Source organism: Anser anser (assembly GCF_964211835.1).
Source record: "Anser anser genome assembly, chromosome: 10".
Taxonomy (NCBI): domain Eukaryota; kingdom Metazoa; phylum Chordata; class Aves; order Anseriformes; family Anatidae; genus Anser; species Anser anser.
The window spans coordinates 21,782,789-21,810,384 of NC_139730.1; the positions used below are offsets into that span (position 1 = coordinate 21,782,789).

Consider the following 27,596-nt stretch of genomic DNA (forward strand, 5'->3'; position numbering starts at 1 on the left):
TATCGTAATGACACATGGACAAATGTTTGTGGTCCTAACAGAATGCAGAACTTCTACAGTCCTGGCAGCTCTTTAACGAGGTAATTAGAGCAATCGACAATTTCTTCTTACTCGGTTGTAATAGCTGCCAGGAATCATCTGGCTTGTCCTAAGAAAACTCCCTCTTTTCCATAACTGAAAGGGACCAGCACTCCTGAGAAATTATGGCAGTGGAAAAGCTTCCACCCAACGCAAGCAAGGGGCATGCAGATCATGTTCCTGTGAAGACACTCGTCTCCAAATGGCAGCCAGCTCTCTGACCAAAGGTCTTCAGGCAGGCACTTGCCTGGGTTTTTGTATTTTCAGTACTTCTTGTGTACATGTAGTTTTAGCGTTATGATTTTAGTTATGACAGATTTGATATAATGTAAATATTGATATATTTATTTTACTAGTCTGAAGACTTTCAAATACCTTACACTGTTCTTTTTTGAGTAAGTTTATAACATGGAGTTTTATGTTGTAAATAGCCATCTTAAAGCATTCAAAGAAGTATCTGAAGAACAGTGATAACGTACAGTACTTTGATTTTCACAGAAATATTTTAGCTATGATTTTCCTTCATGATTGCACTATACTCCCCCCGAATCTCACAAAGTGTTACAAATCTAAACTGATAATGTACCAGAATAACTTCAGACATGAATGTCTCACCTCAAACTCTGCAGTGAAACACATCAACTACTTAATTGAAGTACCATGCAACCCTCTGTGTTAAAGGATCAGATTCCTTCCTCAATGAAACTGTGGCATCACTCTGTGTGTACACCACTGTAATCATGACCAGAATCTGGCTCATTTTGCATAACCACATATATGGGATTCACATTAAGACCGTGGTCCAAAAATAAACACAGTAATAGCATGCACTAGTTAACTCTGAGTAAGTCTGATGGTATCTCTGTTGAAATGTTGTAGAATACATGCCATAGCTCCGCAATTATCGCATGTACTTACTACCTACTGCTAAAAGTAGAAAGCATCGCTCTCCAAGAAGGCAAATGATCTAATCTTGACTGACAAGTATTTTCAGCTATGCAAGTATAATTTTAAGTGTTTGTGTGTATGTGAATGTGTGTGTGTATACATATCTATATATCTATATATATATAACACCTACAAAAATACATCATTTTTTTTTGTATAATCCTGTAGATAATGCTGTGGACTCTACTTCTCAGTTGCCATTCTTCTGGTCTTTCGATTTATCAGGTTTTCAGAGAGCCTATGATTCTCTCTTCTTCACTGCTTTCCTGTAATATTTACTACAGCATTAAATTGTTGCTATCTGTGAATGAACTGCAGAAAATCTAATATATTCAGACAGCTTATAGACTTCTATATTTATTTGAAAGAGACAATGAATATCAGTTATACTAGTATTTAATGAAAGGAAGTAAAGTCATTATAAGGTCTACTGGCATTCCCATCTTCGTTGACAGCTTGGTTGGAAAAGTGTTCTTGCATAGCCCTAGGAGGTGAATATCGCCTCAAGTCAATGAATGACTGGCCTCAAATGACTTTCTGCATATACCACATTTTTAATCTAAAGATGAGAAAAACTATTTATGGCAATTCTCCATTAAATAGTCTTTGCCAAAACCAAATCAAAAGTCTGTTTTTCCCAAGAAGTAACAAAATACAACGCTAATTATAATTAAGTATCTTAAAGGAGAGAAATAAAAAAGAAAGCAATCCATAAACCATTAGCACACTTAGGGTCAGATTTTCTTCTCGCTTGTATGCTGCAGGTAGGAAGAGCAAAAGGTCTTTACTGACTAAGATTTCATTTGCCCTCCGATACGTGGCATACCATGAAAACTTGGGAAACAGCCAGCGGTCTTGAACATTTAACATTCAAGCTCTGAAAGCTTAAATCCTAACAGGTTTCTGTTTCCTCCCTGTTAGAAAGGACATTATGGCTTTGTAGGTACCCAGATGTGGACATCCAGAAGGAAGTCCAGGTCCCAGATACAAGTAAATGGTTAGACTCATTGACTTAGGTGAGACAATGACAATTCTGGAAAGGGCCCAGCAGAGGGCCACCAAGATGATCAAGGGACTGAAGCACCTCTCCTATCAGGAAAGGCTGACATGTTCAGCTTGGAGAAGAGGAGGCTCAGGGGCGATCTTATCAATGTGCATAAATACCTGAAGGGAGGCTGCAAAGAGGACAGAGCCAAGCTGTTTTCAGTGGGGCCCAGTGCCAGGACAAGAGGTGGTGAGCACAAGCTGGAAGTCTGAGCATCAGGAACCTCTTCTGTACTGTGCAGGAGATGGAGCACTGGCACAGACTGCGCAGAGAGGATGTGGAGTCTCGCTCCTTGGAGATCTTCAAAAGCTGCCTGGACATGGTCCTGGGCAACCTGCTCCTAGGTGTCCCTGCTTCAGCAGTGTTTTGGACAAGATGACCTCCAGAGATCCCTTTCAACCTAAACCATCTTGTGACTCTGTGGGGAATCCCATTGCCTGTTATTGTGCATGCAAACCCACACACGGAAAACAGCCATCACTGGGAGGTGACAGTAAGAGAGAGATCCACCCAGCATCAAAGGCCTCTTTCCAAAAGCTAGCCCATACTGGCTCAACCAAAAGTGACACACTCCAACTGTATTTCAATAATTATATGCTCACAGGGAATAGCATCAAACTCTTGGAAACTTCAGTTTGCTCTGAACCAATCATTGTACTATTTGGGGTGATTTCTCACTACTTATTTTAGAGATTGTGTTGAAAAACAAGGTTTCTCTCACCTCCACTCTGCATAAATCCCAGTGATTTTTTATTTTTATTTTTTGACTTGACAATCACTGAAATTTATCAATGTAAATGCACAGGACATCTGGAATTAATAGTTTCAATTAACTGAGTTCATAACAGTGGTGCTCCAGAACATATGTCAGTGAGAATCAGATAAGTAATTTTTATTTGGGGGCTATGGGAGAAAGCAATCAGGGGTTCAGCAAATAAACCAGGTGTCTGTGAATACCTAATTATGGCACAGAGGGGAATGAACAGCTCTGGCCTCTTCTTTGTGTGCTTCAGCAGAGCACTGCTGATTTCATTAAAAAAAGTGTGTGGGGGATATCCCTATCCAAGGATGATGCATGTCCATGGAGTTCCCCCCTCACATACTTGCACCTCCATCTGAGGTACAGAAGAAGTTTTATAATACTCTGGCTACACAGAGATTCTCCAAAAGATAAGAATGTACTCAATATAATAGGAATCTCCCAGATGTAGGTCAGCTAACTGCTAGCCTCACCAGCTCCCAACACAGGAGTCCTTAACCTCTGAGGAACGGGTGCATTAGCCTGTTATGCCCCTGAGCCCCCTCTCTCAGTTTACGCTGCATGGTGTAACGCCCCACAGCCTGGCACTGCACATCACTGCCAACACATCGTGATAAACAAGTAGGACCAGAACCTAAAACATGAAAATTAAGAGAGCCAAGGAATGCAGAAGTCCTTTAAATATGTTTTCCATTCTTAAAAATCACTGAAATGCCTTGTAATTAAGGATACTATTTACAGATTTAATTACACAATTTATAGATAAAATAATAATTTATGTTAAATTTACAAAGCCCTTACAAGCTTTGCTTCTGTTTACAGATAAAAGTATCTGTAGAAACTGCTGTTGATCCAGATGCCTGTCTAGTACATAATACTTCACAGCCTTACAAAATGCTGTGTATAAAAGGATGGAAACTGCTTTTTGGCCTACTTTCTACACTGACATTCAGAAGAGGAGGGATAGTCTTGTGGTTGAGACACTTGGCTGGGATTGAGATGACCTGGGTTCAGTTTCAGACTCTGCTACAGACTCCCTGTATACCCTTACACAAGTGACTTAATCTCCCTGTATATTAGCTCCCCACATATAACATGGGGCTGCCAATACTTCTGGATGCTGTTGGGTTTTTTCCTCTTCAGACTACACAGCCTTTGGGACACAGACTGTGTGTTTTGTGAATGATAAAGGGAGCCTCAAGCCAAGTTCAGGCCTCTTGGCATTACTGTAATAATATAAGAAAAGATTTTTCAAATAACGTTTTTTGTACTATGACCCTTCAAGCTTTATATATATATATATATATATATATATATTAGATTAATTGTCTGTTTATAGTAAAAGACCAGAGGAATTAGCTCCTGAGATTTTCTGTGCCGGGCAAGTGCAACAGCAGCAGAACAAATTCCACAGAGGAACTCATGCACAATCAATTAGGTCGTCTAATTAATTTTCCAACTCAGTAGATACTATGAACTATTTTTTATGCAGAAATATATCTATACTGGACACATGTGTAAAAGCAATCCAAAAACTTTTAAAATCTTAGAGGAGAAGGACAGATGATATTTGCTTGAAGGGAATGGGCTGCTACATGGGAACAATGCCCTCTCATGTGGGATTCATATTTCTGACATGAGAGGAAAAAACACAGGGGGAATAAGAGTTATTTTCCAATTGACAAGGTTGTGTGTTTAGCATTAGAGACTGGCTTGTTAATCAGTATTTAGAGTGATTTATGATATTATGTACCCCATAACTAGGGAGAATAAAAACACTGGCCACATGGAAAGAAAAAGCAAAAGATGTGCTTAGAAAATACGTCTGAATAAAACAGGGACAAAATGTATGGATGTTTATGGGATTTTTAAGCAGAGATGACATGAGGCTACAGCATCTAACAACAGAGATCTGTTTGTCCAGTCCTAATGCAGACAAACCTTCAATTAACATCAGCAGGAACTGTGTCTGAATAAGGACTGCAGAACAAAGTCTGAAACAAGTTGAAGAAGAGTGGCCACAGAATTTTATGTCTTTCTCACAGGATCTTCAGCAGCAAAACTTTAACTGTATTTCGCCTACACTGCTTCTCCCATCATCGTGATTACCCCAAAATACTTCTTCCCCACTAACAGAATAAAGTGTGAGACTACAGTTATAACTGTGAAGTCTGGATTAGAAAAGTGAGTTGTGATATTTCTAGAGTCCTAAAGGAAAAAATGTAAGTTATTGACATATACTTGGTAATCCATAATTATAGGAAAGGTGACACAGAAGCACAAGAAGACATGTCAGTCATGGTTTTATCACGGGCATTTCTATGTAAACATGGACTAGGTTTATAAATGAACTTAAATATCCTATAGCAAATAAAAAGCATAACCCTAACCATCTCTCCAAACTGTAACACTAATCAGTTTTCAGTTAGTGGCTCTACAATGTCCTCTGTTTCAAATGAAGTGGCTCCTAGATCAGACAAGAGGACAAGAGTAAGAAACAGCAAGCTCTGGAAAAGATGCACACTGCCCCTAGGAAGGGGAGAGCCAGTGCAGAAAGCCTTCAGGGAACAAGTGTGAAGGGGACAAGGATCCAGCAAATCAAAACAGCAAAAAGAGAAGAGGGAAGAAAAACAGGAAGGCAGCCATGACAGGATGGATCAAAGCGAATCTAACACATGAGTGGGAGGCACAGAGACGTGGAGAGATAAACAGTGGGAATCAGCAGACACCATGTGTGAGAAGGGTTGAAACGGAAGGGAAGGAAAAGGCCGGCCGGCAGAGAGTTTCATCAGCCAACCAGGAGAGGGAAGTTTGCCAGGACAGGCCAGCCAACTAACTAGTTAAAAAGGAGGTGTGGAGAGCCAACTAGTGAAGAGCAGCCAGCCAGGCAAAGACATCCAGGAGAGCAATGTCTATCAAGTAGGATGGGAGCAATCCCGGCTCCACCCAGGAGCTGGGCAACCTGCCACCAGCACCGTGACTTGCAGGGAGCAGCAGGCGTTAGCAGCGCTCACCTTCACGCTCTGAGATGCAAAAAGATGCCCGGGAATTTCACAGCCATGTGATAAGAGTACCGCGGATGTAGTACACCACAGCCTCCCATCTGGCAATAAACTCTGAAATATTATGTATTAGCTAGCACCAGGTGACCACATGAATAAACAATGGTTACATAAATTACAGATATTATCCTCATTTTTTCCCAAAGGGCTTTTTCTCCCTGCATCTTTTTCATATTCCATATTTCCAGTCGATTTCCATATTCTTTTTTGTTTTGATATTTTCAAGCTGGTAAGATAAGAAGAATGTACCCCAACATTATTTATATAGCTCAATGTCATAATCCTAGATCAAGCAAAACAAATACCAGGCCAGTGATAAATGAGGATAGTAAATTAAAAAAAGGTTAGAAACCATGTCAAGGATGGCCTAATCCAGCTGCACTGACAACATACTGCTTAGCTGTTAAATTAGGCAGCTCTTATGTATCCATCTCAAAGAATAAAATTGAGGCAAAATTAGAAGCTGTAGCTAATGGATTGCCAATACTTGTGCTGTTTTCTGAAACATTTTTATACTGAAAGAACAATTGTATAACTGCGTTGGAGCTCAATAAACCATGGCAAGGCCTAATCATTAAATCTAAAACTCATCTTTCAAACCAACAGTCACCTTCTCCTTGGGATTGAGCAGAAGAGAACAGTACAGAACGGAGAGCACCTCGGGGTTTCCCTCAACTGCTAAGAGGGGAGAGAAGGGAAGCGGGATGGACCTCCAGTCTGCTGCTGGGAGTTAAGATGGGCAAGCATACACAGTACAGCACAATGTAGTTTGAAGTTCCTCTGTGCGAGCTCCTGCATCTATCTAAACTGCACAGTTTAGCAATTCCAGTGCCAATTTAAAGCTGTACCTAAAAATATAGGAAATATTTTCTTTTAATATTTGATAGAATGGGTACATTTAAGAATCTAGGTTGTCACAGATACACACAAGCATCACTCCCAGCAATGTTAAAGGAACAGCAGACTGTTCTGAATGGTGTCTAAAGCTTCAGCTGCTTGCAAACCAGAACTGTGGAAAACTTTTAGGTGGTTTTAAAAAAATTCCCATAAAACAGTAGAAAACTCATAATTTAAGACACGTTAGTGGGAGAGAAAACTTCCTCACGATTATCAGAAGTATTGTGCACTATATCCAAAAGGTAAGTAAGATTGTTTCCAGAAATAATGTCTTTTATCCACATCACCCTTGTAAGGAAACATTTATTTTAATAATTAAGCTTCAAGTTTCAACTACACTTGCAATAAATAAAATTTGAATTAGAAAAATGTTTTTAAAGCACCAAATAGTTTAGTCTTATAAAATAAAATAAGACTGTAGTGGTTAAGCTGCCTTACACATGAATGTTTTATTAGTGTGTGAATATACTATAAACCTAAATTATAAAGATAATGTAATGTAGCCCACATATTTCAAATGAGATAACCACTGGATGGAACTGTTGCCTGGCAGCACACCGGTCTCCTTCTTTCCTCCATCTCATTTAATTAAGAACTGCAAATTGGATCGGCATCTTTTAAACAGCTGATTAAAAGCCCTGTTCATAAAAGCGATATTGTTCATTTTTCACGTGAGCATCAAGCTAATGCCCTGCAGGGCAGAGAACCTGCTGCCCACCTGAGATCTGATTCTGCTTAGAACGAGGTGCAGAGAGCTGCTGGCATCCTGAGCACTCCATCTGCACAGCATGTCATTCCATGGAAAAAGGATGGCCCAAAACTCTTCCCCATCTACTCAAATGTGGGTACAACCTAAATCCAGCTGAAGCAAACGAAGAGCCCCTTTGGATTTGAAAGAGGCTATTGCAGGACATGTACACATGTATTTCTCCATGCATTAACCAATGTATATTGACACATCTTGCATTCAAGAAACATTGTAGAAATGAGAACATCAAAGAAAGATTGTGCATACAGCACATACACCCAAAAGAAAAGGCACACTACATTATTAAATAGAAAGAGATATTATATATTTTCTTACTCTTAGAATCTCCCATATTCATCACCTTGAAATTCAAAATTGCTGTTAAATAAATACCATTCCAAATAACAGTATTTCTGTACTCTACAACCACAGATAATAGCCTTCTTTGCTAGAGCTTGTTCATATTTGTGGCTTATGTCTTTGAGCACTTCTATCCAAAATTACTGATTGATAGTAATGCATGGTACTACAGCACAGAGCTAACCCGCTTTCTCAAAAACCTCATGCTCTCTCGAAACCTGTCTGAAAAAAGCCTGCCTGTGGCAATTCCAAGGAAAAGGAAGAGAAAAAGAAGAATGATAAATGAATATACAAAGTGATGCACAATGCAACTGCTCACCACCCGCTGACCGATGCCCAGCCAGACCCTGAGCAGCGGCAACCCCCCACCAGTTTCATTGTTCAGCAGGACGCCATACAGTATGGAATATCCCTGTGGCCAGTGTGGGTCAGCTGTCCTGGTTGTGTCCCCTCCCAGCTCCTTGGGAGGCAGCCCCCGGCCTCCTCACTAGCAAGGGCAGTGCACGAAGCTGAGTCCTTGACTCAGCGTAAGCACTGCCCAGAAACAGCCACAGCATTGACATGTTCTCAGCATTATTCTCGTCCTAAATGCAAAACACAGCATACCAGCTACTAGGAAGAATATTAACTCTATCCCAGCCAAAACCAAGACACCCACCCAAGTCTTTGGGTATCCCTTTCTTCGACTTCAGTAGGGTTTGGATCACTTCCATAGTTACTGAGAAGTTTAATCCAGACTTTGCTTCCCTGAACAATATAAAACTTCCGCCCCTGAATCTAAAATACTGCCCATATATTTGAATGTAAAACCAATATGCTTTTCTTGTTATTGTTGTTATATGTGAAATACATGCATAATCTACCCTCTGGTCGTAACAAAATGCGAAGTTGTGGAATAAATGTAATAAATGCATTGCCTGCAGGGTTTTGGCAACAGTTTACAGTAAGTGGCAAATCATTACTGGTTTTGACGTTCCCTGTGAGGTTAACCATCTTGACCTCTGCTGATATTTTTTTGGATGCAATGGCAGTTGCCTAGAAATTTTGTTTGTGCTCTTTAATGCAGAGTCATTACATAACATTTTATAAGATTACCCAAGTATTTATGAACAGGGAACAAAAGTCACACATGCGTATGCACAACAAACATCCTGTTTGTTTGAATGATCTCAGGCACTAAAAGACACTATACTCATATCAAGAATTCCTTCAGAAGACAAACACAAAGAACAACGGCAGTCTCTCAGCAGCGGGAGATGTCAATAATGGCTCCTGCAGCCACTCTCTAGACAACTATAAGTAACGAATCAAAACTATCTCCAGTCTTCTAAGTCTGTCCTCCACCACACTGAATTCAAAGGAAGCGTTTCGACTGATTTCAACAGGACTAGCACACCACTCCTGATATGTTTCGAGGATAGTTGAATCATTGGAAAAGCAGCAAGACTTTTTATAGGAGTAACAAAAAGAAGTTCCTCCCAGCTTGAGACTGAACTGGACATCAACGACATAGGCTGAAGGAAGTTGTTATTTCTATTCAAAATTCTAAACAGCTGTTTTCAAGACAGATTAAAAGATTTTTCAATGTTTGGATTCAACTCAAGAGCTTTATCTAATGCATACTTTGTATTTGAGTATTTGTTGAATTAGAAATTTAATAGAGCAGCTGAGTATTTTAAAATCTTTTGGAAGATGTGAAAAAGGGATGTGAACTCTAGCACACCCTGTAAAACATAAATTTCTTACCAAAAGAATATGTTATTCATGTGCTCTGTACATTAGGTCAATTATTACTCACTTTCTTTGGAGAACAACCAAGTGCCTCCACCCTTTATAATAGAGAACTGTAATCAACTGTAGTAAGAATAGCAGAATTATTCTAATACACATCGGTGGCTCAGGCCCTAGCTGAAGAAGGCTTGAACAGTGAGAGACTAAGATTGATTTGCGATCATTTTTTTTTCTTGAAATAGGGAAAGAAATTAATGTTTTCTTATATACCCTAGTAAATAATCTTAATTTAAAAAAAAAAAGGAAAAAAGCTTCTTTAAAGAAAAAAAGGAATGCTTTAAATTAGCCCTCCAATTTAAACACTTGTTACTTAATGACAAATTCCATAAACATTCTGATACCAATACTTCTTCCACTGCACGTCTTTCCTTTCCGCTAACCCAATTTAACCTCTCATCTTCCTTGGAGTCAGCAGCTGTACAAAGAAATTTTTTAATACTGGCATCAGCAAATGACTTAAGTGCTAGTGCTAGATTTAAAATGCCTTCTAAAAACATGACTTTTTGTATTGAATTTGGAACTGAGTCTGATACAACTTGTACTGTTAGTTTAATATAGTATCACCTTTCATGAAGCCGTATCTTGTTGGGTTCCTGCTAGGACCTGAGAGCTGAAATAGCAAAAGGTTTAATGCATGGCACTTCATTTTGCCCAGCCTGGCTCAGGCCAAGAGAAGCATTTCAAATTATTTAGATAACCACACAGATTAAATACCCAGCAAGGTAGCTTGCTAAGTCATTCATCATTTGCCATTCCTGGACTGTGCTTGCGTCTAGCAATGTTTTTACTAGAAAAGCCATTCAGAAGAATGGAATGCATATCTCTGCTGGGTTTCCCCTGCTTAAGAAGCAGTCTAAACTTATCAACCTGCCTTCAACGCTCTCTTCCTGCATGAAAGCATTTGGCTAGACCCCGTCTGTCACCTTCCTCTCTCCTATCTTCTTCCCTCACCTGCTTCTCTTGTTTTTCTTTGTAACTCCTCATAAATTTACATATTAAAACATACCTCTTCTTATTTCAATCCCTCAAAAAGCTCACAATAAATTGTCCTCTTATTACTCCTTTACTCTGCACCTCAAGGAACAAGTAACTGGGATAATTCACACTGCATGGTGCTATTCAATTCCAGACACAATACCTGCATCATTAAATTATACCTTAAAGGTTACTGGAGTGAAAGTGATCTAACATTGACTCTCCTTTCACAGCTACATATCAGTTCTCTCTTTTTTAACTGACCATTTCAATGGTAGGTCTTTTTGCCTTTAAAGCCTGCAGTCTGGAAGTCATTTTTGACCTTGTGGTTTCTTTTGAAACCTGTATTAATCTGACTGTAAAGCTGTCATACTACCATTTTGTGAATCTCTCCAAGTTACCACCCATACTGTCCCACCGGGATGTGGAGATTCTCATAAAGGCTTTCATCATATCCCAGCAGGACAATTATAATTCATTGCTTGCTGGTTTTACTGTTACCTCTTATAAACATTTCAAGCTCAAGTAGTACTCTGTCACTGTACTGCTCAGCTGAACTAAGACGTCTGGACATACTATTCCAGCAGAGACTAGTTCAATGGCCCTTGAAGAAGCAGTTCTCACTTGAACTCAGTTGAAGAAGGTGTCTCATTTTAAGATCCATCTTAATTGCACTTTAAATAAATTTTAGTGTGCTCTTCATAGTGTCCTGGTTCCAGTTAGGACAGAGTTAATTTTCCTCATAGTAGCTGGTAGGGTGCTATGTTTTGGATTAGGATGAGAAGAGCACTGATAACATGCTGATGTTTTAATTGTTGCAGAGCAGTGTTTACACCAGGCCAAGGACTTTTCAGCTTCTCGCTCTGTCCTGCCAGCGAGCAGGCTAGGGGTGCAGCAGGAGCTGGGAGGGGACAGACCCAGGACAGCTGACCCAAACTGGCCGAAGGGGTGTTCCATACCATCTGACGTCATGCTAAACAATATATAGGGGTGGCTGGCCGGGGTGGGGGGACCAGCTGCTCGGGGATAGGTTGGGCATCGGTCAGCGGGTGGTGAGCAATTGCATTGTGCATCACTTGTTTCATACACATTATTATTATTAATACTATTATCATTATCACTATTATTATTATTATTATATTCCTGTCTTAATAAACTGTCTTTATCTCAACTCACAGGCTTCACTTTCCCGTTTCTCTCCCCCATCCCAGAGAGGGAGGGGGGAGGGTGAGCAAACGGCTGTGTGGTGTTTAGCTGCCAGCCGGGTTAAACCACAACACATAGCAAATGTTTACCGCTTCATTTTTTGTCCTAGTTCTCAGAAAGTTACACAGACAAAGGAGGTTTTGACATCTTAAAATCCCCTCTTACTAAGGGACCCGGTTTCCCCCTAAATCCAATGAAATTATCACTCAAGTTGGGAAAAAGTCTCAAAGCGTATCTATGGTTCTGCTTATTTGCATGTTATTTAGCTGTATCAGTTACAACGTATAAGATTTTCTAAATCTTATAGTGAAAAAGAAATTGTGATGGTGAATCATTTAAATGCAGCATTAACAATGTAATACTGCAAGTGCAGTAGGCATAACATGACAAGCCTGAAGAATTATGGCTGAGTAAATCACCTCTGGGGATTTCAGCTAATCAAAGAAGTCAATCAATAAGCAAGAACAAATAATATTTTCCTCACTTTCTTGTTGGCTTCTAATTTTAACTTTCTTAGAACATGAGAAAAGCTGAAGAAAGTAACCAGTCATATTCCTTTGTGCAACATCTCATCTTTTCTGATTTGTGATAGATTTTCTTGTGTAACAGGCAAAGGTAGTGCACTACTAAAGGCCTGTGAATTAGGTTTGGTCTCCCCATTCTTAGGGCTAAGACCTGAAGTAACATCAAAACTCTTAAAAGCACCACTGAGTTAGCATAACAGATCTTAAATCACTGAAAAAAATGTTGGACAGAAGATTTTATCTTCCTTATTCTCCTCTCACTTTTGAAGAGAAAAAATATGAGGAGGACGTGTCTAATGCACAAAAGAAATTATTCTTTAAGCATTATGACTAGATTGCAGCAGCCTCAGTATGAAGCCTTACATAGGTCTGATTCTAGATTGGACTCTAGCTAATGGGTCTTCCCATCTTTTAAGTGACAGAAGTATAGCGAGTGTCAAATGAAAGGAGGAAAAACCCCCTGCTAGTTTGTCTGTAGTTACTGATGCTACGAGAAATTAAAACCATTCCCTATCCCACACCCCATAAACCAGTGTAAACCAGTGTCAGCTTATATTTTTAAATGAACTGTTCCATTTTTAGAATTTTAGTAGGCAAGTCCACTAGAAATTATCAGTGTAACATGTGCTTTCATTTCATAGCTCTCAGTTAATCATTGCCACGGGACAAACACCCTCCAGACAGCAGAAAGCACAAATAAATAAAACAGACAAACAAACAAAACATGTAAAATATCCAGGATTATGAGTGCTTTGACGCTGTTAGCCCTGGTTCTTCCTTAAATCCCTGGCAGCCAGGAGGGCCAACCGTATCCTGGGATGCATCAAGCACAGCATTGTTAGTCAGTCGAGGGAAGTGATTGTCCCACTCTACTCTGCACTGGTGCGGCCTCACCTCAAGTACTGTGTGCAGTTCTGGGCACCACAGTACAAAAAGGATGTAAAACTGTTGGAGAGTGTCCAGAGGAGGGCAACAAAGATGGTGAAGGGACTAGAGGGAAGACATATGAGGAGCGGCTGAGGTCACTTGGCCTGTTCAGCTTGGAGAAGAGGAGGCTGAGGGGAGACCTCATCGCAGTCTACAGCTTCCTCACGAGGGGGAGTGTAGAGGCAGGCACCGACCTATTCTCCGTAATCACCAGTGATAGGACCCGAGGCAATGGTGTCAAGCTGAGGCAGGGGAAGTTTAGGCTGGACATCAGGAAGAGGTTCTTCACAGAGAGGGTGGTTGCACACTGGAACAGGCTCCACAGTGAAGTAGTCACTGCACCAAGCCTGTCTGAATTTAAGAAGCGTTTGGACTGTGCACTTAGTCACATGGTCTAAAATTTTGGGTAGACCTGTGTGGTGCCAGGAGTGGGACTTGATGATCCTTATGGGTCCCTTCCAACTCGGGATATTCTATGATTCTATGATTCTAAATGGCTAACAGGTTTGAATGACACAGTTGGAGGTGCTACTAATCACAGCTTAACACACATTTTAACACATTTTCCACAAGGTGATTGGATATAGGCCTAGGCAACCCGCTCTAGCTGACCCTACTTGAGCATGGGTGATCTCAAGAGGTCCCTTCCACCCTAAAGTGATTCTGTAAGGTGAAAAAATCTTAGAAATTATCCCTTCTCTCTCCAGTAATTCTTAGTAATTCTTCTCCATCCAGCCCATGGAGTAAGGAGGAAATAACGACAGTACTGAAACTCCTGAGGATCACCAGGTAAACTTGGCAAAACTTAAGTGACGAGGACAGGGCCATTATAAAACAAGACCAGCACCATTCAGTAAGGCAGGCCTACTCGAGTTAAATACTCTTTAAAAAGTCACTCACTAAGTTAAATATTCAGAAAAGCAGTGCAGAGGCCCTTCCTTCTTAATGGGACCTGAATTACATCACCATGAAAGAAAATTAGACTATGGCAGAGCAAAGTGAAGGTGAGGCTGCAGTTATGTTAATCTACCTGTGCTAGTATAGCGTGGGTAATACCAGCAACAGACACATAGTAAATGTGTAAGCTCACAACCAAAAACCAGGTGCTCACAGGTTTCATATTTCTGTTCTAAACATATCTGAATATGTAAGTATGTATATGTGTATATATACCCACACACTTTTAATAACTTTCATTCTTTTTTAAAAAATGCTTCTCTCTTTCTCCTTTACATGTCTTTTTATAAAGAGAAATGTTGAATCTTTGTTTCTTACATAAAGAAATTCCCCCTTTTTCCAAAAGAGATTTTCTGGATAAGGAGTACAAAGCTAGACTCCGTTTTATAGCAGAGCAGAGTTTGGAAAGTGATTCTTTCTCTTAAGGCTCCTTTCTTTTCAAACCTTATTTAGGCCTCTTTTCTTTTCCTACAGCGTTTCGCCAGAGTGCCAAACTGTACAAGCTGTCACCGAAAAAAATTATAAAAACCACTCAGTCATTATTCCTGAACTTCTTAAGGCCAATTGGAAGCGTGAATGTGACTGTCCTTACAACTGCTCTTAGGTATTTATTTCCTATAACTTTTTGCCACTTTTATGCTGAGATAGGATATAAGATATCTTTCGAAATGTAACAGAGATTTCAACAACTGTTAAGAACACGTTGCAAGAAAAATTACGTGTGACAAAACAGTTATACTGACCATTTTGAGCACCTCTGCTTAAGATGTATTTTCATTAGCATTTTGTAGCTGACCTACATAAAAGAATTGTTTTTCTTGGAAATGCCCTTGTCAGTTTACCCTTACATTATGTATGATCTATGATGTTTTAAAGGAGGTTCTCTCTTCTTTGTTAGCACTGACCATCATGAAGGCTTTAGATCACTTAAAAACAAACAGAGGAAAAACAAATTCCTAACACAAACTTGACTTAAGGAATCCTATGTACTGATATTTCATTTTTTCTCTTGCAACCGTAACAAAATTTTTCAGCTTACCAGCTCAATAAGAAAAAGGGTATGAATGGAAAATATTTATATAAATTTTCAGGATGATTCACAAGAAAAACATTTGTTTTCACTTTAACAAATCAAAGAATTTTAGGTAGCTCTGCTTTCTTGTATCAAAATATACTGTGGTCCAGACACAGAGGAACACTTTTCTCCATAAATGGCTAAGTCGGCACTGTTAGATAAGTTCTCAACTTCATTTATTCATTCCTTGTATCATGTTCAGCTCCAGGGTCACCATTTAGGCAGCACCTCCTCTATCGAAAGCTCCATGAGAAATTGTTTGTGCTCACTACTTTATGTTCTAAAAGTTTTGTAGTGACCCACAAATTGGGAAATAGCTGAAATTTGAAAAATGGAAATGTTGCAATGGCACTAAGAGCAAGAATGGTTTGAAGACACTTGTTCTGAAGGCTTTAAATGCAACGCTATGCAGCAATGATAACTAAAATCAATAAAAGCTGACTCAGTCTTTCAGCATAGAAAAAAATCTCACTTTCATGATACATCAGACAGATTCTTCCCATTTCTCCCTGGAGCTCTGCAGAGTGCAAATCTGGCAGTGCAGGCCATTCAGGGAAGATACATCTTTCAACTGCTTACACTGTATATATAAAAGTCATATCTGTATTAGTGTAACATCCTGTAATCAAACAAACATAGACATCTCTTCGTGTACGTAACTTCAACAAAGCCTTCTGATGAAAGCACGGGCCTCCACTCTTTATTTCTTAAGACACCACAAGGCAGCTTGCAAGCACCATGCATGAGCAAAACCAATGCAAGGTTCTGTCTCTGACTGCAGAAAGCAGAACTGAATTTCTTGTGCAGCAAACGTGCCTGCAGGCTGCCAGCACACCTGGAGGTAGGCGTTGGCTGCAGCAACCCAGCTGTCTGTAGGACTGGGAGAATGATCTCAGTGAGTCTCATGTGAGTCCCTTCAGGACCTACATGCAAGACTCACATCTCACAGATTGAAACAATGCAACTTTTTCATTCAAACATTTGTAGTGTAATTTATTAAATCTGTTTGTATTAACATACGCCATTACCACTTAAAGAACGCTTTTAGTTCTACCTCAACCAAAGCATGGGCTTCCCAATTTGTCATTAAATTTGTATGCATCTCCACTGTTATAGCTAAAATCAAATCAAAACAAAACACAAAGTCCAAGTAATACCTTACTGCACATCTAAAGGTCAGTGCCCTTAGCAGCCAATCAAGAAGGCATGGAAATACAGAGAGGGCTTCCAAATAGTTGAATGAAAACTTTGGATTTGGATTTGTTTGACTAAAATCAAAACTCAATTTGGAACAAATGTAAATGTTCAGCTTCATGTACAAAAGTTGGAGTCCTTACGTCTCACAAGAGACCTAAGCCCATATGTACTGAATCATTTATGGATCTTGATTAAGCTTTACGCATATATCTGAAGGAACGTTTTAAAACATGCTATGTGGTATTTTCAGATGCACAAAGGGTAGAGCAAGCAACATACAGCTGGTTAGATAGTGTATTTACAAGGAGCAGAACAATGGATAAAAGCCTTCACATACAAAAAACCCTAAAAATGCTTTTTGGCGTTAGATAACAGACTGAGCTTAGTACTGAGTTCTGATCCAAAGATCTATTGATTATATTGCTAAGCATTATAAATGTTCTTAAATCACACACAGTAATTCTGTAAAGACTGACTTCCTCAGCATTAAGCTGCAGCTTCAGTTTTAAAATGCAGAAAAACTCCTCATCCATTTAACTCAACTTCTTTTATAGGAAAGATAATCCTAGGTGCTGATACTGACTTTTTGTTTTAAAACTCAAAGATATCAAGGGTGGCAACGTATAAAAATTGCGTTAAATAAAGTAAAACATGACTGTAACTGAACATATTTAACTTCTGCCTGAAGCCATGTTTCATAATCAAGTTATAAAACCAGGGGAAAAATAGTGTGCAAGAATACTTATTCCAGGCCTTCAAGCTTACCCATCTTTTAGTTTGCTGTTATAATACTGTACACACTGTATTCATGTTACAGGGCTGCAGAAACTACACGTCTATGTCAACAGATGTGTTTCTTGGAAGACAGCTACAAAAATCAAGTTTATTCAAATGTTTGCCAGCTACCATATGCTGCATTACTACTTTAAATGCAACATAAGGCTTTGGGAACATACTTTTACTGCTATCTACACTTTGTTATTTACTTTCCATTTAGACTAAATACCAGAGACGGGGCACACTAAGGGGTGCAGTGTCCTCTTTGTGAAAACATTCTACCCGTTGTAGTATTTAGAAAGAAAAAAAATATACACAGCTCTACACTGCTCTCGACCACTTTCAGCGGCTGCACTTTAATAGTGAGACTCTGGGAAAGATATTTTTACATATGGCATTAATTCTGGGAACTTTTAATAATGGCCAAATATAATTAAAAATTAAGCAAGAAATCCTGCCATGGAGCGAGCAGTACAGAAACGACTCTGTTTGAAGAAAAAGCAATCATTTGCTCATATTCTGAGTCCAGAAAAAAACAAAACACACGTGGTATATTTTTAATATTTGAACTACATCAGGCCCAATTCGACTCCTATGTGAAGCGAGTGGCAAAACTCCAAAATGCAGCAGGATTGAGCCCCTGATGTTGTCACAAGCATTCAAATAAACAAACAGGGCTGTAACACATTCTAAGCTTCCACTGTGTTCCTCTAACTGGATCCAGACAGAAAAAGAAAAGCACATTTCATTGCATTTTTTCAATGCCAGACCAACAACAACATACAATTTTATATTCTATGGAGGTGACCCTATTATAGTATAATTATCCAAATGTCCAAAGAAAAACAGATTCAAAGAAGTCAAGTTTTTATGCACTCATTTGGAAGACATTGTTCTATCAAATCCGATAGGGATGTCTGATCTCTCTGAGGTTGGTAATATCAATTCTGCCTCTGGACTTTTATCAAATGCATGATATAGGGATGTTTTAGATGCCCACTTTGGGGTCATTTGAATATGGCTAGCAAAATCCCCCAGGCTCTTTTTACAGACAATAAAAAGTGCTGTCAATGTTCTGAATTATCCTCATGGGAACCTAAGCTAAGTCTCTGCCCTCATTCTCTTCAGAGACTCTAAAAGGAACTGCAAAATCCATAAGTAACTCATGTTATTCTGTGTTAAAAGACAAATGGTGTAAAGAAGGCATCCAGTTTTTAACCAGCAGAAGAAATTATGCTTTGCTTGCATCTTTATTTTCTGTTACCTGATTTCTTTTAATTAAAAATATGACTAATATGATATAAAGTATGATATGCTTAAACCTGAGTGCACCTCTTGGAATTTAACTGACTCTGAAAGCTTTGGCCAAAAGCCATCAAGACCCTTAAGCATTTGCGTTATTTTAAGAATACTGACATCTCAGTTTTGCATTTAAATGCATGTCAAAGCCCGTCACTGGATCACAGCCAGCGAACTCAGCACCTTCCAGAATGAATAGTTGAAGTTCAAATTTTAACTGAGTCAATATCCATGAAATATTTTCCTTTCTGGACTAGGTATATTAAATGTGTCTTAAATTGCTGTAGGAAGCATTTCCCAACTCCACTATATTCTTACTGTATAGTTTACATCAAGTTCACCTTTCTGATGAACACTATCCCACAGAAAAAAAAAGGTCTATTGTATTTATAATATGCCTGCACATACTTGACAGTATGCCCAAGAAGCTTCCCCGGCTCTGGAAAGGCACCAAACACCATACGTGACAGTGTAGGAACTACTGATACATGTGTAAGACTTGACCATAGCGCAGCTACCGATCCAGCTCTGACACCCTGTATCTCACTGGTAACACAGTACGCAGTCTCCCAGAACACAAAGAGGAACTCCACTGATACTAATGACTCTAAATGTTCATTTTGCTCATGTAAATAGTGTTTTATACCATCATTAACACTTCTAAGCCACACAAAAAGTAATTTGTACGCTGAAATTGTACCGTGTTACCCTCTGAAAGAATGACTGAATAGATACATAAAAGTACTCAGGCCACAGATTTGATGGTGCTCACTGCACTGTGAAAGAAGGAGGTCTTTTACCAGATAAAAGCTCTTTCACTACACATGTATTTGAAGCTACTGACCTACACAAAGTCCTGCAAATCTTCATTAACGATCATATGGTCAGCATTTACTGAGGTAATACCAATTAAGCTAATTTGTATTACAAATATGGGCCAAACATATGGAAAAACTAGTTAAAACAGTAAACACAGAACACCGCAACATGCTGCTGGACTTAAGAAGCTGGCTTAAACTTTGATACAAGCAACTGGAACGTTTTCATTGTTTTCCGTACTGGATTATTAGAATAATTCCTATGAATTTGGTTGTCTCAACGTTGTTTTATTCAATACAGTTCTAAACTATGACACACGCAGCAATGGCTGGAATATTCCTTGGTCTGTGACATACGTGCCACAAACACCCTGTGACTGCTACTATTAGTCAATGTTCGTAGAGAAAATCACTGCGTGATATGCAGTAGTAAATTACTTACATCACTGTTAGCATGTGGCATGGCACAGCCTAGAAGTCAAACCACAGCCAAACACATAGGGAATGTGCATGCCACAAAAGTGTATCACTTCACATTACATTTATATCCAGAAATGGTGTTTTCACAATAATTTGCCTCTCCTACTTCTCCCAGAAATGGGATAACTTAAGAGACTATTTCTTTTATTTAATTTCCATTTTTTCCCGCTCCACATTCAGAGAAGCTTTAGTTTTGTTTTGTTACTTAAAAAAAAAAAAAAAGAAAAAAAAGGACAGCTTTACTTTGCAAGGCATGAATCTTGTCAATCTATTTACTGGATAACATCCATCTACATATACATCAGAAGCCCACTAGGGAATGTCACAAATCCACATAACATTCCAGAGCTAGATTCAAAATATGGACCTCTTTTTTAGCTGACAGATGTGTAAAATCATACGCAGCCAGACAAATCCCTAATGACTACACAGGTGCATGTGCTGAACAACGCAAGTTATTCCTACTAAGATCAACATTAGCTTATACTTGAAAAGTTATCTTCAGAAAACATTTTTCTGATGGGATAATGTGATTCTGCAACCAAAAACCACCACACCCTTTTTAGAGGAGGGGAACATATTAGCTCAGCTAGGTAGAGAGGCTGGAGGAAATCTCTGTGAAAGAAGCCAACTTTCAGAGGTTTTCTGGGAAGATATGACTATCATTTGGCCTCAATACTGCAATGAGCTTTAAATAGAAATACTACAGCTCATTAATGCCTATTTTCTCTTTTACTGATAACTATAGAATAAAAAAATGTGTTCTAAGTAAAAGCTGCTAATGGATGATGCATTTAGATTACAGATTTCCACCTCAACTGTGTTCAGTAACATGTATGGGATTCCATAGTGGTATGATTTAGCTCAAACTGCTTTGTGCCACCAGTTTCTTGCTCCACCTGACACAAGGCAGGAGCCCTGAGGGACAGGACTGAAGCTGATAGCAGGCTTCAGCCTTGAAACTTGCCCTAACTGCGTCGAGTGAAATCAGTCCAAATTCAGGCAATGTAAAAGCAGCTTTGAACAATCCTCTTTAGAACTTGCGCACTGCAGCTCCTCACCAGACTGAAGGCTCAAACCCTTCACCCACGGAGAACAAACAAGCACTCACTGCTTGAATTTCAAAGCCTTTGCAATAATATTCAGTACAATCATTACCTATAAAGCTTTTATTCTATGCAAACTTCAGACTTTTAACCAAAGACACACAACATTTTCCATTCCTCTTACTCCTCTCCAGTGATGAGATCATGAGGTTCAGAACAGAGCTACTCCTCAGTCTTCAAAAAAACTTCAGCATCAGTTTGAACTACTACAACATCTGAGCGGACAACTGGCAAGACTTCACACAATGCCAACAAAACAATTTTATCTGCCGTAGGGAGTGCAGCAAATACCTGCTTCATCCTACTGTCTGCTCTAGCCCAGAATGAAAAGTTTTTGTCCCCTACTATTTGTTGTTCAGCATGACCACCTACGCTGCCCTTTTAGAAACGCCAGCCATCACTCCAGCTGCAGTACCAACAGCAGTGAGCACCTGGCATACTCACTGCCAGAAATTTCATGTGCTAAACACATCCTGTACATGCAAGCCCAAAATCAGGTCAGTAATATCCATACTGTCCCAGGTTCACAGATATGTAACACAACCTATTGTATGGGTAGTATGTACGAATTTCCAAAGAAACAAATCAATCAATAACTCTATCAAATGAAAAAGTGTTATTTTTAAGATTACAAAACTCAACAGAAAGCTTATACCTAAACCTTGATTGCTCTATCTCTCTCAAATGAACCATTAAATTGGTTTTAATTCCACGGGAAAAAAAAAATGAAAACAATATACCAGGTGAGGCAGTTGGCATATCTGTCAGCTGTGATTATCACTATGGATACACAAAAAAAAATAAATTTGATAACAGTAAAACTGTACAAGACAGAAAAAAAGCTTGAATGAACTCTGCCAAAAGACAACATGCCAAACACAGAGGCAACATGCTACTTACCACTGGTAAGCAAATGTATCAGAGAGATACGAGCTTTTCTGATGACTTAAAAACTGTTCCGTGTTTGTACAAAAACACTTATCTATATATATATATATATAGATATATTTATTTATTTATTTCACAGCTCTCCCACTGGAATGTTTTCATAGCAAAAAATAAACAAAACAAAGACCCTAAGCAGTAGCATGTGTGTTTCATCCTGGTGTGTTACATCTGTACTTCACATTCTACAAGAATGTCAGTCCTATTTTACCTTACTAACAGACAGCAATACAATATTACTACCTAAATGTGTGGTGGCACTGGTATTTTCAAACTACTATTAAGGAAGTTTGAAAATCGAATTTTTTTCCACTGTTCTAGGGCACATACCTCTTTCACACTGGGGTCCTGTAAAGCCATAGGTGCAAGCACATCGGTTCGGAGCCACACATCTCCCTCCATTTAGACATCCACTTTCACAGACAGCTGTATCAGAGGGGAGGCAAGAGTAGTCTTTATTGAGTTATTTCCAGAAAGACAGGAAACTACATACTTGACCAGCTCAGGTAAACTAGCAAACACTGTAAACATAACAGGCCAGGATACATTTTTTCCAGAATCTACTTCTGATCTTTTGCTATTTCCTGGCCTCATTAGTATAATGAATTCATCTTTTCAAGGGAGCATAACATAAACATGCTAACAAGCACAGCTTCTCCAACCTCTCAGAGCCTCTTTGATGACTAGACAATTCCGTAACTGCAAAATACCATCTTTCAAACTTTCAACGAAAAAACACTGAAAATGTAGGGATTGCAGATAGGAACTTAATCTCTGAATCCTCTAAACTGTTGCCTACTCAAGCACATTTAAAAATGTATTTGCTCCTCTACCATAATAAAAAAATAACAATCCAGTGTTAAAAGGCTTGTTGCTGATGCTTAATAATTCATATCAACTACGACAGCAAAACGTAATCAATATCTATTTTGATTTAGTTAATCCAAGATATTCTTCCCTGTACTACACTGTGATAGAGGCCAGTTTTTCTCATAATGAGCTTCAAAAGCAATTGCTCTCAAAGATAATCAGAAAAAGGAACATCCACATGAAAAAAGGGTTTTTTAATACAATTTGATGCTCTTTGAGTAATGTTATTCTTTGTTCCATTTCACATTTCACTTTAGTAGAAAGAACGTTTCCATTTATCCTCTTTTATCCACTTGATATTTCACAGAGAAGGCAGAAATACAATTCTTAATCCTTTCACCATGTGATCCTCTTCCAGATTATTAGTGCAAATTCATGGTCTCAGTGAAGTTCATTTTAAGTGCGCCATTGACTTTGACAGAGCACAAAAGGTTTTCATTAAATAGGCTAAACACATTTTCCCTGTCAGACCAATAGTTCACCAGATAGCAACATGACAGCCTTGGTTAAAAGCAGCGCCTGCATCCTTATTTGAGTTTCTTCACAGCATTCCAGCCAAGAAGAACAAGACTACGAGAATCAGGCTGGTAGAGGCTTTATGCAATGGATCCAAGAATGCTCTTGGCTCAGGATTGATTGAGGAAATCGACCAATTTGAGAGTCTTGATCAACTCCATCAAGATAACATCAAAATAAGCAAGATTCCTTAAGTGTAATAGCTAACTCTGAGGAAAACCCTTGAAACAAAAACAAGGATTTGTATTAAGGAGCTCAATTTTGTCTATAAGACAAAAACTGAATCCTATATAAATTCTTTATTTATGGCCTATTGCTCTAGAGAATGTAAGGCCCTGGAGGTCAACGGGAATTACAGTAGAGTGAGAACTACAGGATCAAGTTATATCCAATTATTATGAATTCACATGATGTTTATTTTAATAGTCCTCATCAGAAAGAATTCACTCGGCACTCATTACAAAGTCATGTGTTTTCCTGAAAAATTCCACTGCACCCGATCAAAAACAAGCTCAACATCAGCTGAAATTTAGCATTAAAGGGTGCCCAGTTCACACATCCCAGAATTACTTAACTGTACGCAGTATCTATACAAATAAAATGAACTTACGCTGTCCACAGTGTGTTCCTGTATATCCCTTCTGACAGATGCAATGGTCATCACTGCAGCTACCTCCATTCATGCACCGGATGTTACAGTGTTGTACTTGAAAGGAAAAGAGATTTTCCTCAGTTAAGCCAAGCCAGGAAGAAACATTTAACTGTCTGCTAAGGGATTTTTAGGGATTGATTATATGAACTAGAAAGCAGTGCTAGAAACAGAAGATGCATATTTTAAAACAGATATTTAAAATGGCAGTACAGAAAACAATACGAATTTACAGTTCCTCAGGAATACAGGACATTGTGCAAGAATTTGAAACCACCCTTATTCACTGAAGTCAGCAGCATTTCATATGAGAACAGATATGTAGAACTCACCTCCTAGTTTGCAGTGGTAAAAAAAGACCATCAGTAATGGGAAAGTATTAAACTTCTGGCGGATACCGCCAAGCAGAAACAGAGACTTATCATCTGAGCAATGGAAAAGGGAAGCATTAAAGGGAAGGAAATAAGAAAGCTCCTGAGGATAGCCTGGTTCTGCCAGGACACATGACATAAGAAATTGATCTGCCCAGGTATGACTTCTTGCACAGAAAGGAAAAGTAACAGGGCACTTTCTTTCTGTGGGCTTACCCCATCACCACATAAAGCTGCCACCAGCTCAGTGCCTGTGGCCTGAGGAGCTTACAGACAGCGCTTCCCCAAAGTCCTTCCTGCAAAGAAGAGAGACCAGGGAGCAATACAGCTCACTCTCCTCAGTAGCAGCCCCACTGTTTGTTATGATTAACACACAGCCCAAGTCCCAAGCCAGTAAAGCATAAAAGTGTGTGCTGTGTTTTTCTAACAATAAGGACAAATATGTTTTTCAACCAGAGGTCAGGAACAACTTAAAGTATGTCAGGCTTTTCATCAGGCACAGAGAAACAGGCAGGTCTCCCGATGAAGTGCTCCTCACAGCTCCTGCTGCCTGACACAGCTGCTAACAGACGCATGCACTCCAGTACACAGCCAGGAAATGGTTTCCCTCTTAACAGGAACCACATGAAAGGCTCCTTCCCAGACAGGATTACGGACAGATCAGCATTTTAGTAGGTTGTGATGGAGCACTGGATACCTACACCACGCTGTCTGAAATGTTCAGGACTGAAAAATACAAATTGCATGTACTGCCAGAGCCTGTTGCTAACAGGTGCTGTGCCAACCACTGAATTTTTCCTGTTGCACAAAGCCCTTAAGCCTCATTTGGCTTTTTACAGTTCAAAAGTATGTGCATGGAATTTAATTTTAATTTTTAAGCAGAATTAATAATTTCAGCAGTATTGCCGTCTATAGCAATATGAATCCACAAAATATAAATTGAACATGCAATTGGAGAAAGGATTTTAAATAATCTCTAGTATTTAAAGCACTAGTACACTTAATTCTTCAATTATAAATGTAAAACTATCTTATTTCTTATGTGTCTCATATTTATGATACACCTTTGTTCTACTTTGGATGTCCTTCAGGAAACAAAAATGCGCTAACATTCCTTAAAAAAAGTAAAATTGTCTGCAAATACAGAGTGAGTATCTGGTGAAGACTGTTGGACAATGTCCTAAGTAGGTCAGAAAAAGGTATATAGTTACTTTAAAATGTATAGTTCAACTTAGCTTTATACAATCTTAGAAAAACAGAGGGGATTACAAAAAGCATAGGAAATGATATCATCTGTCAAGCAGGGAAGGAACTTAAAAACCACAAACTGATTTCAATTAGAACAAGCTATGCCAAGAGCTAATTTCCATTCCCACATGAAGACCAAAGCCATTTAAATAGTTTGAACTACATTTGAGATAAAAAGGTTAACAGTAGCTTATATGATGATTTTCATATTATTTGTTCAAGTAACAGTAAAGTGTATTTCCCCATTTTGGGATAAGGAGTGGTTTTGCACATAACACACACACACAAGTTTCCATAATTTGTCTTACTGCTTCTCAAAGAAATTTTTCCACGGTAAAATATTTCTTCCTCCTTTTTAAACTAAAATCATTATGGGAGATAGCTGGGATACCCAATCATAATTATTAGAATGAACCATTCAAATCAGTGAGCTTTCTACCTTATAACTATGTAATAAAATCAGTGACATAAAGTCAGTAAGCTATTTATTTTCTGTTCTCTTTTGTGGGAATGCTGAAAATAGTATTTCCAAAATCATACTAACTATTCTGAAATATAAGCCTTCCAAAAGTTTATAGAAACACATGCGAAGGCTGTCTGGAGCTTCGATGAGGATTTTAAGATTGCATTTTTGAAAAGTATCATACGAATGCAGATGCAAAGTCTATTCTCAGTTATATCAACAATTCCATTAATGTCAGTGGAGATATTCCATTAAATGAAATAACCTATTCCAAGGTATCACATTGACTGAGACTCAAGGAAAAATCACAGGAATTACCATAAGGCTGGTAAGTCAATTCATATAGCTTTGCACGCATAGGAAATGTTAACAACATTAATACATTATTGCTCTTAATAAATTTTCGTTCTCTTTCAGGTCCAACTTGTAAACAGCCTGAACTGGAAATTTCTGAAGTCAAAACAGAGGTAACTGCAGGAATGTAACTTTATAAACCTGCAAAAAGATCCAGCAAGATCTAACATACACATACACTTATTGTGTGGGCAATGTTTGTACTGACTATCCAGAGTGAAACAAACTACAAGCTGCACACTTAAACATAACAGTTTCTGACTTTCTTAGTAAATTCTCAGCAAAATTGAGTAAAAACTTCATCATACAGAATATACCACATGGCAATCACTCATGAAACATTCATGAGATCACTAAGCAGCCAACAGGTAAGCTGCACACTGTCAGCTCAGCAGTCCCAAACTAAAAAATACAAGGGTCTGTGATCATGACATGAAGAAACATAATGGAGCAGCACCCTGGCACCTGGGGCCCAGGGGGCTCTGCAGCGGAGGGTACTGGCAGGAGCGGCCGCCGCTTGTCTCTCTGTGCCACTGAAGAGGAAATGCTCCCAAGCCTGGCCATGCATGACACAGCTTTGCCTGCCAGGAGCTGTAAACAAGGAATGATGGCCTCATCGCATCCCAGATGCTCAGCGAGCTTTCCCTGTCGAGTGACTCACTCAGGAGATGGCAGCTAGCAGCAGGCTGGGATGCTGGGCTGCATCCCCATGAGGCAGCAGCTCCCCAGGGGGCTGCGTAAACCCACAGCAGTCTTGAAAACTCTGGAAATGTTCAAAATTCAAGACCTTTTACCACCTCTGAGAGCAGCAGAGTAAGCGAAGGGGCTGAGCTCTGGGGTTTTGAGCAGACACCTTGCATCCCATCCCAGAGAGTGGCCTCCTGGGGGTGCAAACCTGAGGGGTTTTGGGGCCCCCAGAAATGCCGGGCCTTCCCATCCACAGCAGGCATTTCCTGAGGAAAACCTCAGTACTATGGCTCCACCAACACTCATGGACTGACCATCCAAATTGGCTCTGTTCTCAGCTGGTGCCTCTGAAGCCACTGGCAGGGGGAGTGGGGCAGGCCCCATTTTGCATTCAAGCAGTGTAACTGGCCTGACAGGAGGCAGCTCCCCTCAGCTGCTGCCCTCAGTGCCCACTGCAGCCCTC

At 39.3% G+C, this 27,596-nt stretch overlaps 1 protein-coding gene across 2 annotated transcripts in view; it reads right to left on the reverse strand.

Moving 5' to 3' along the window:
* FBN1 (fibrillin 1) overlaps positions 1-27,596 on the reverse strand; it is a 157,676-nt gene that overhangs the window by 111,873 nt on the left and 18,207 nt on the right. For both annotated transcript variants that reach the window (XM_083850113.1, XM_083850116.1), the window contains 2 exons: positions 23,972-24,067; positions 22,306-22,401 (listed from right to left, as the gene is read on the reverse strand). In XM_083850113.1, coding sequence (XP_083706239.1) covers positions 22,306-22,401; positions 23,972-24,067 — 192 coding nt within the window. The remainder of the gene's footprint in view (positions 1-22,305; positions 22,402-23,971; positions 24,068-27,596) is intronic.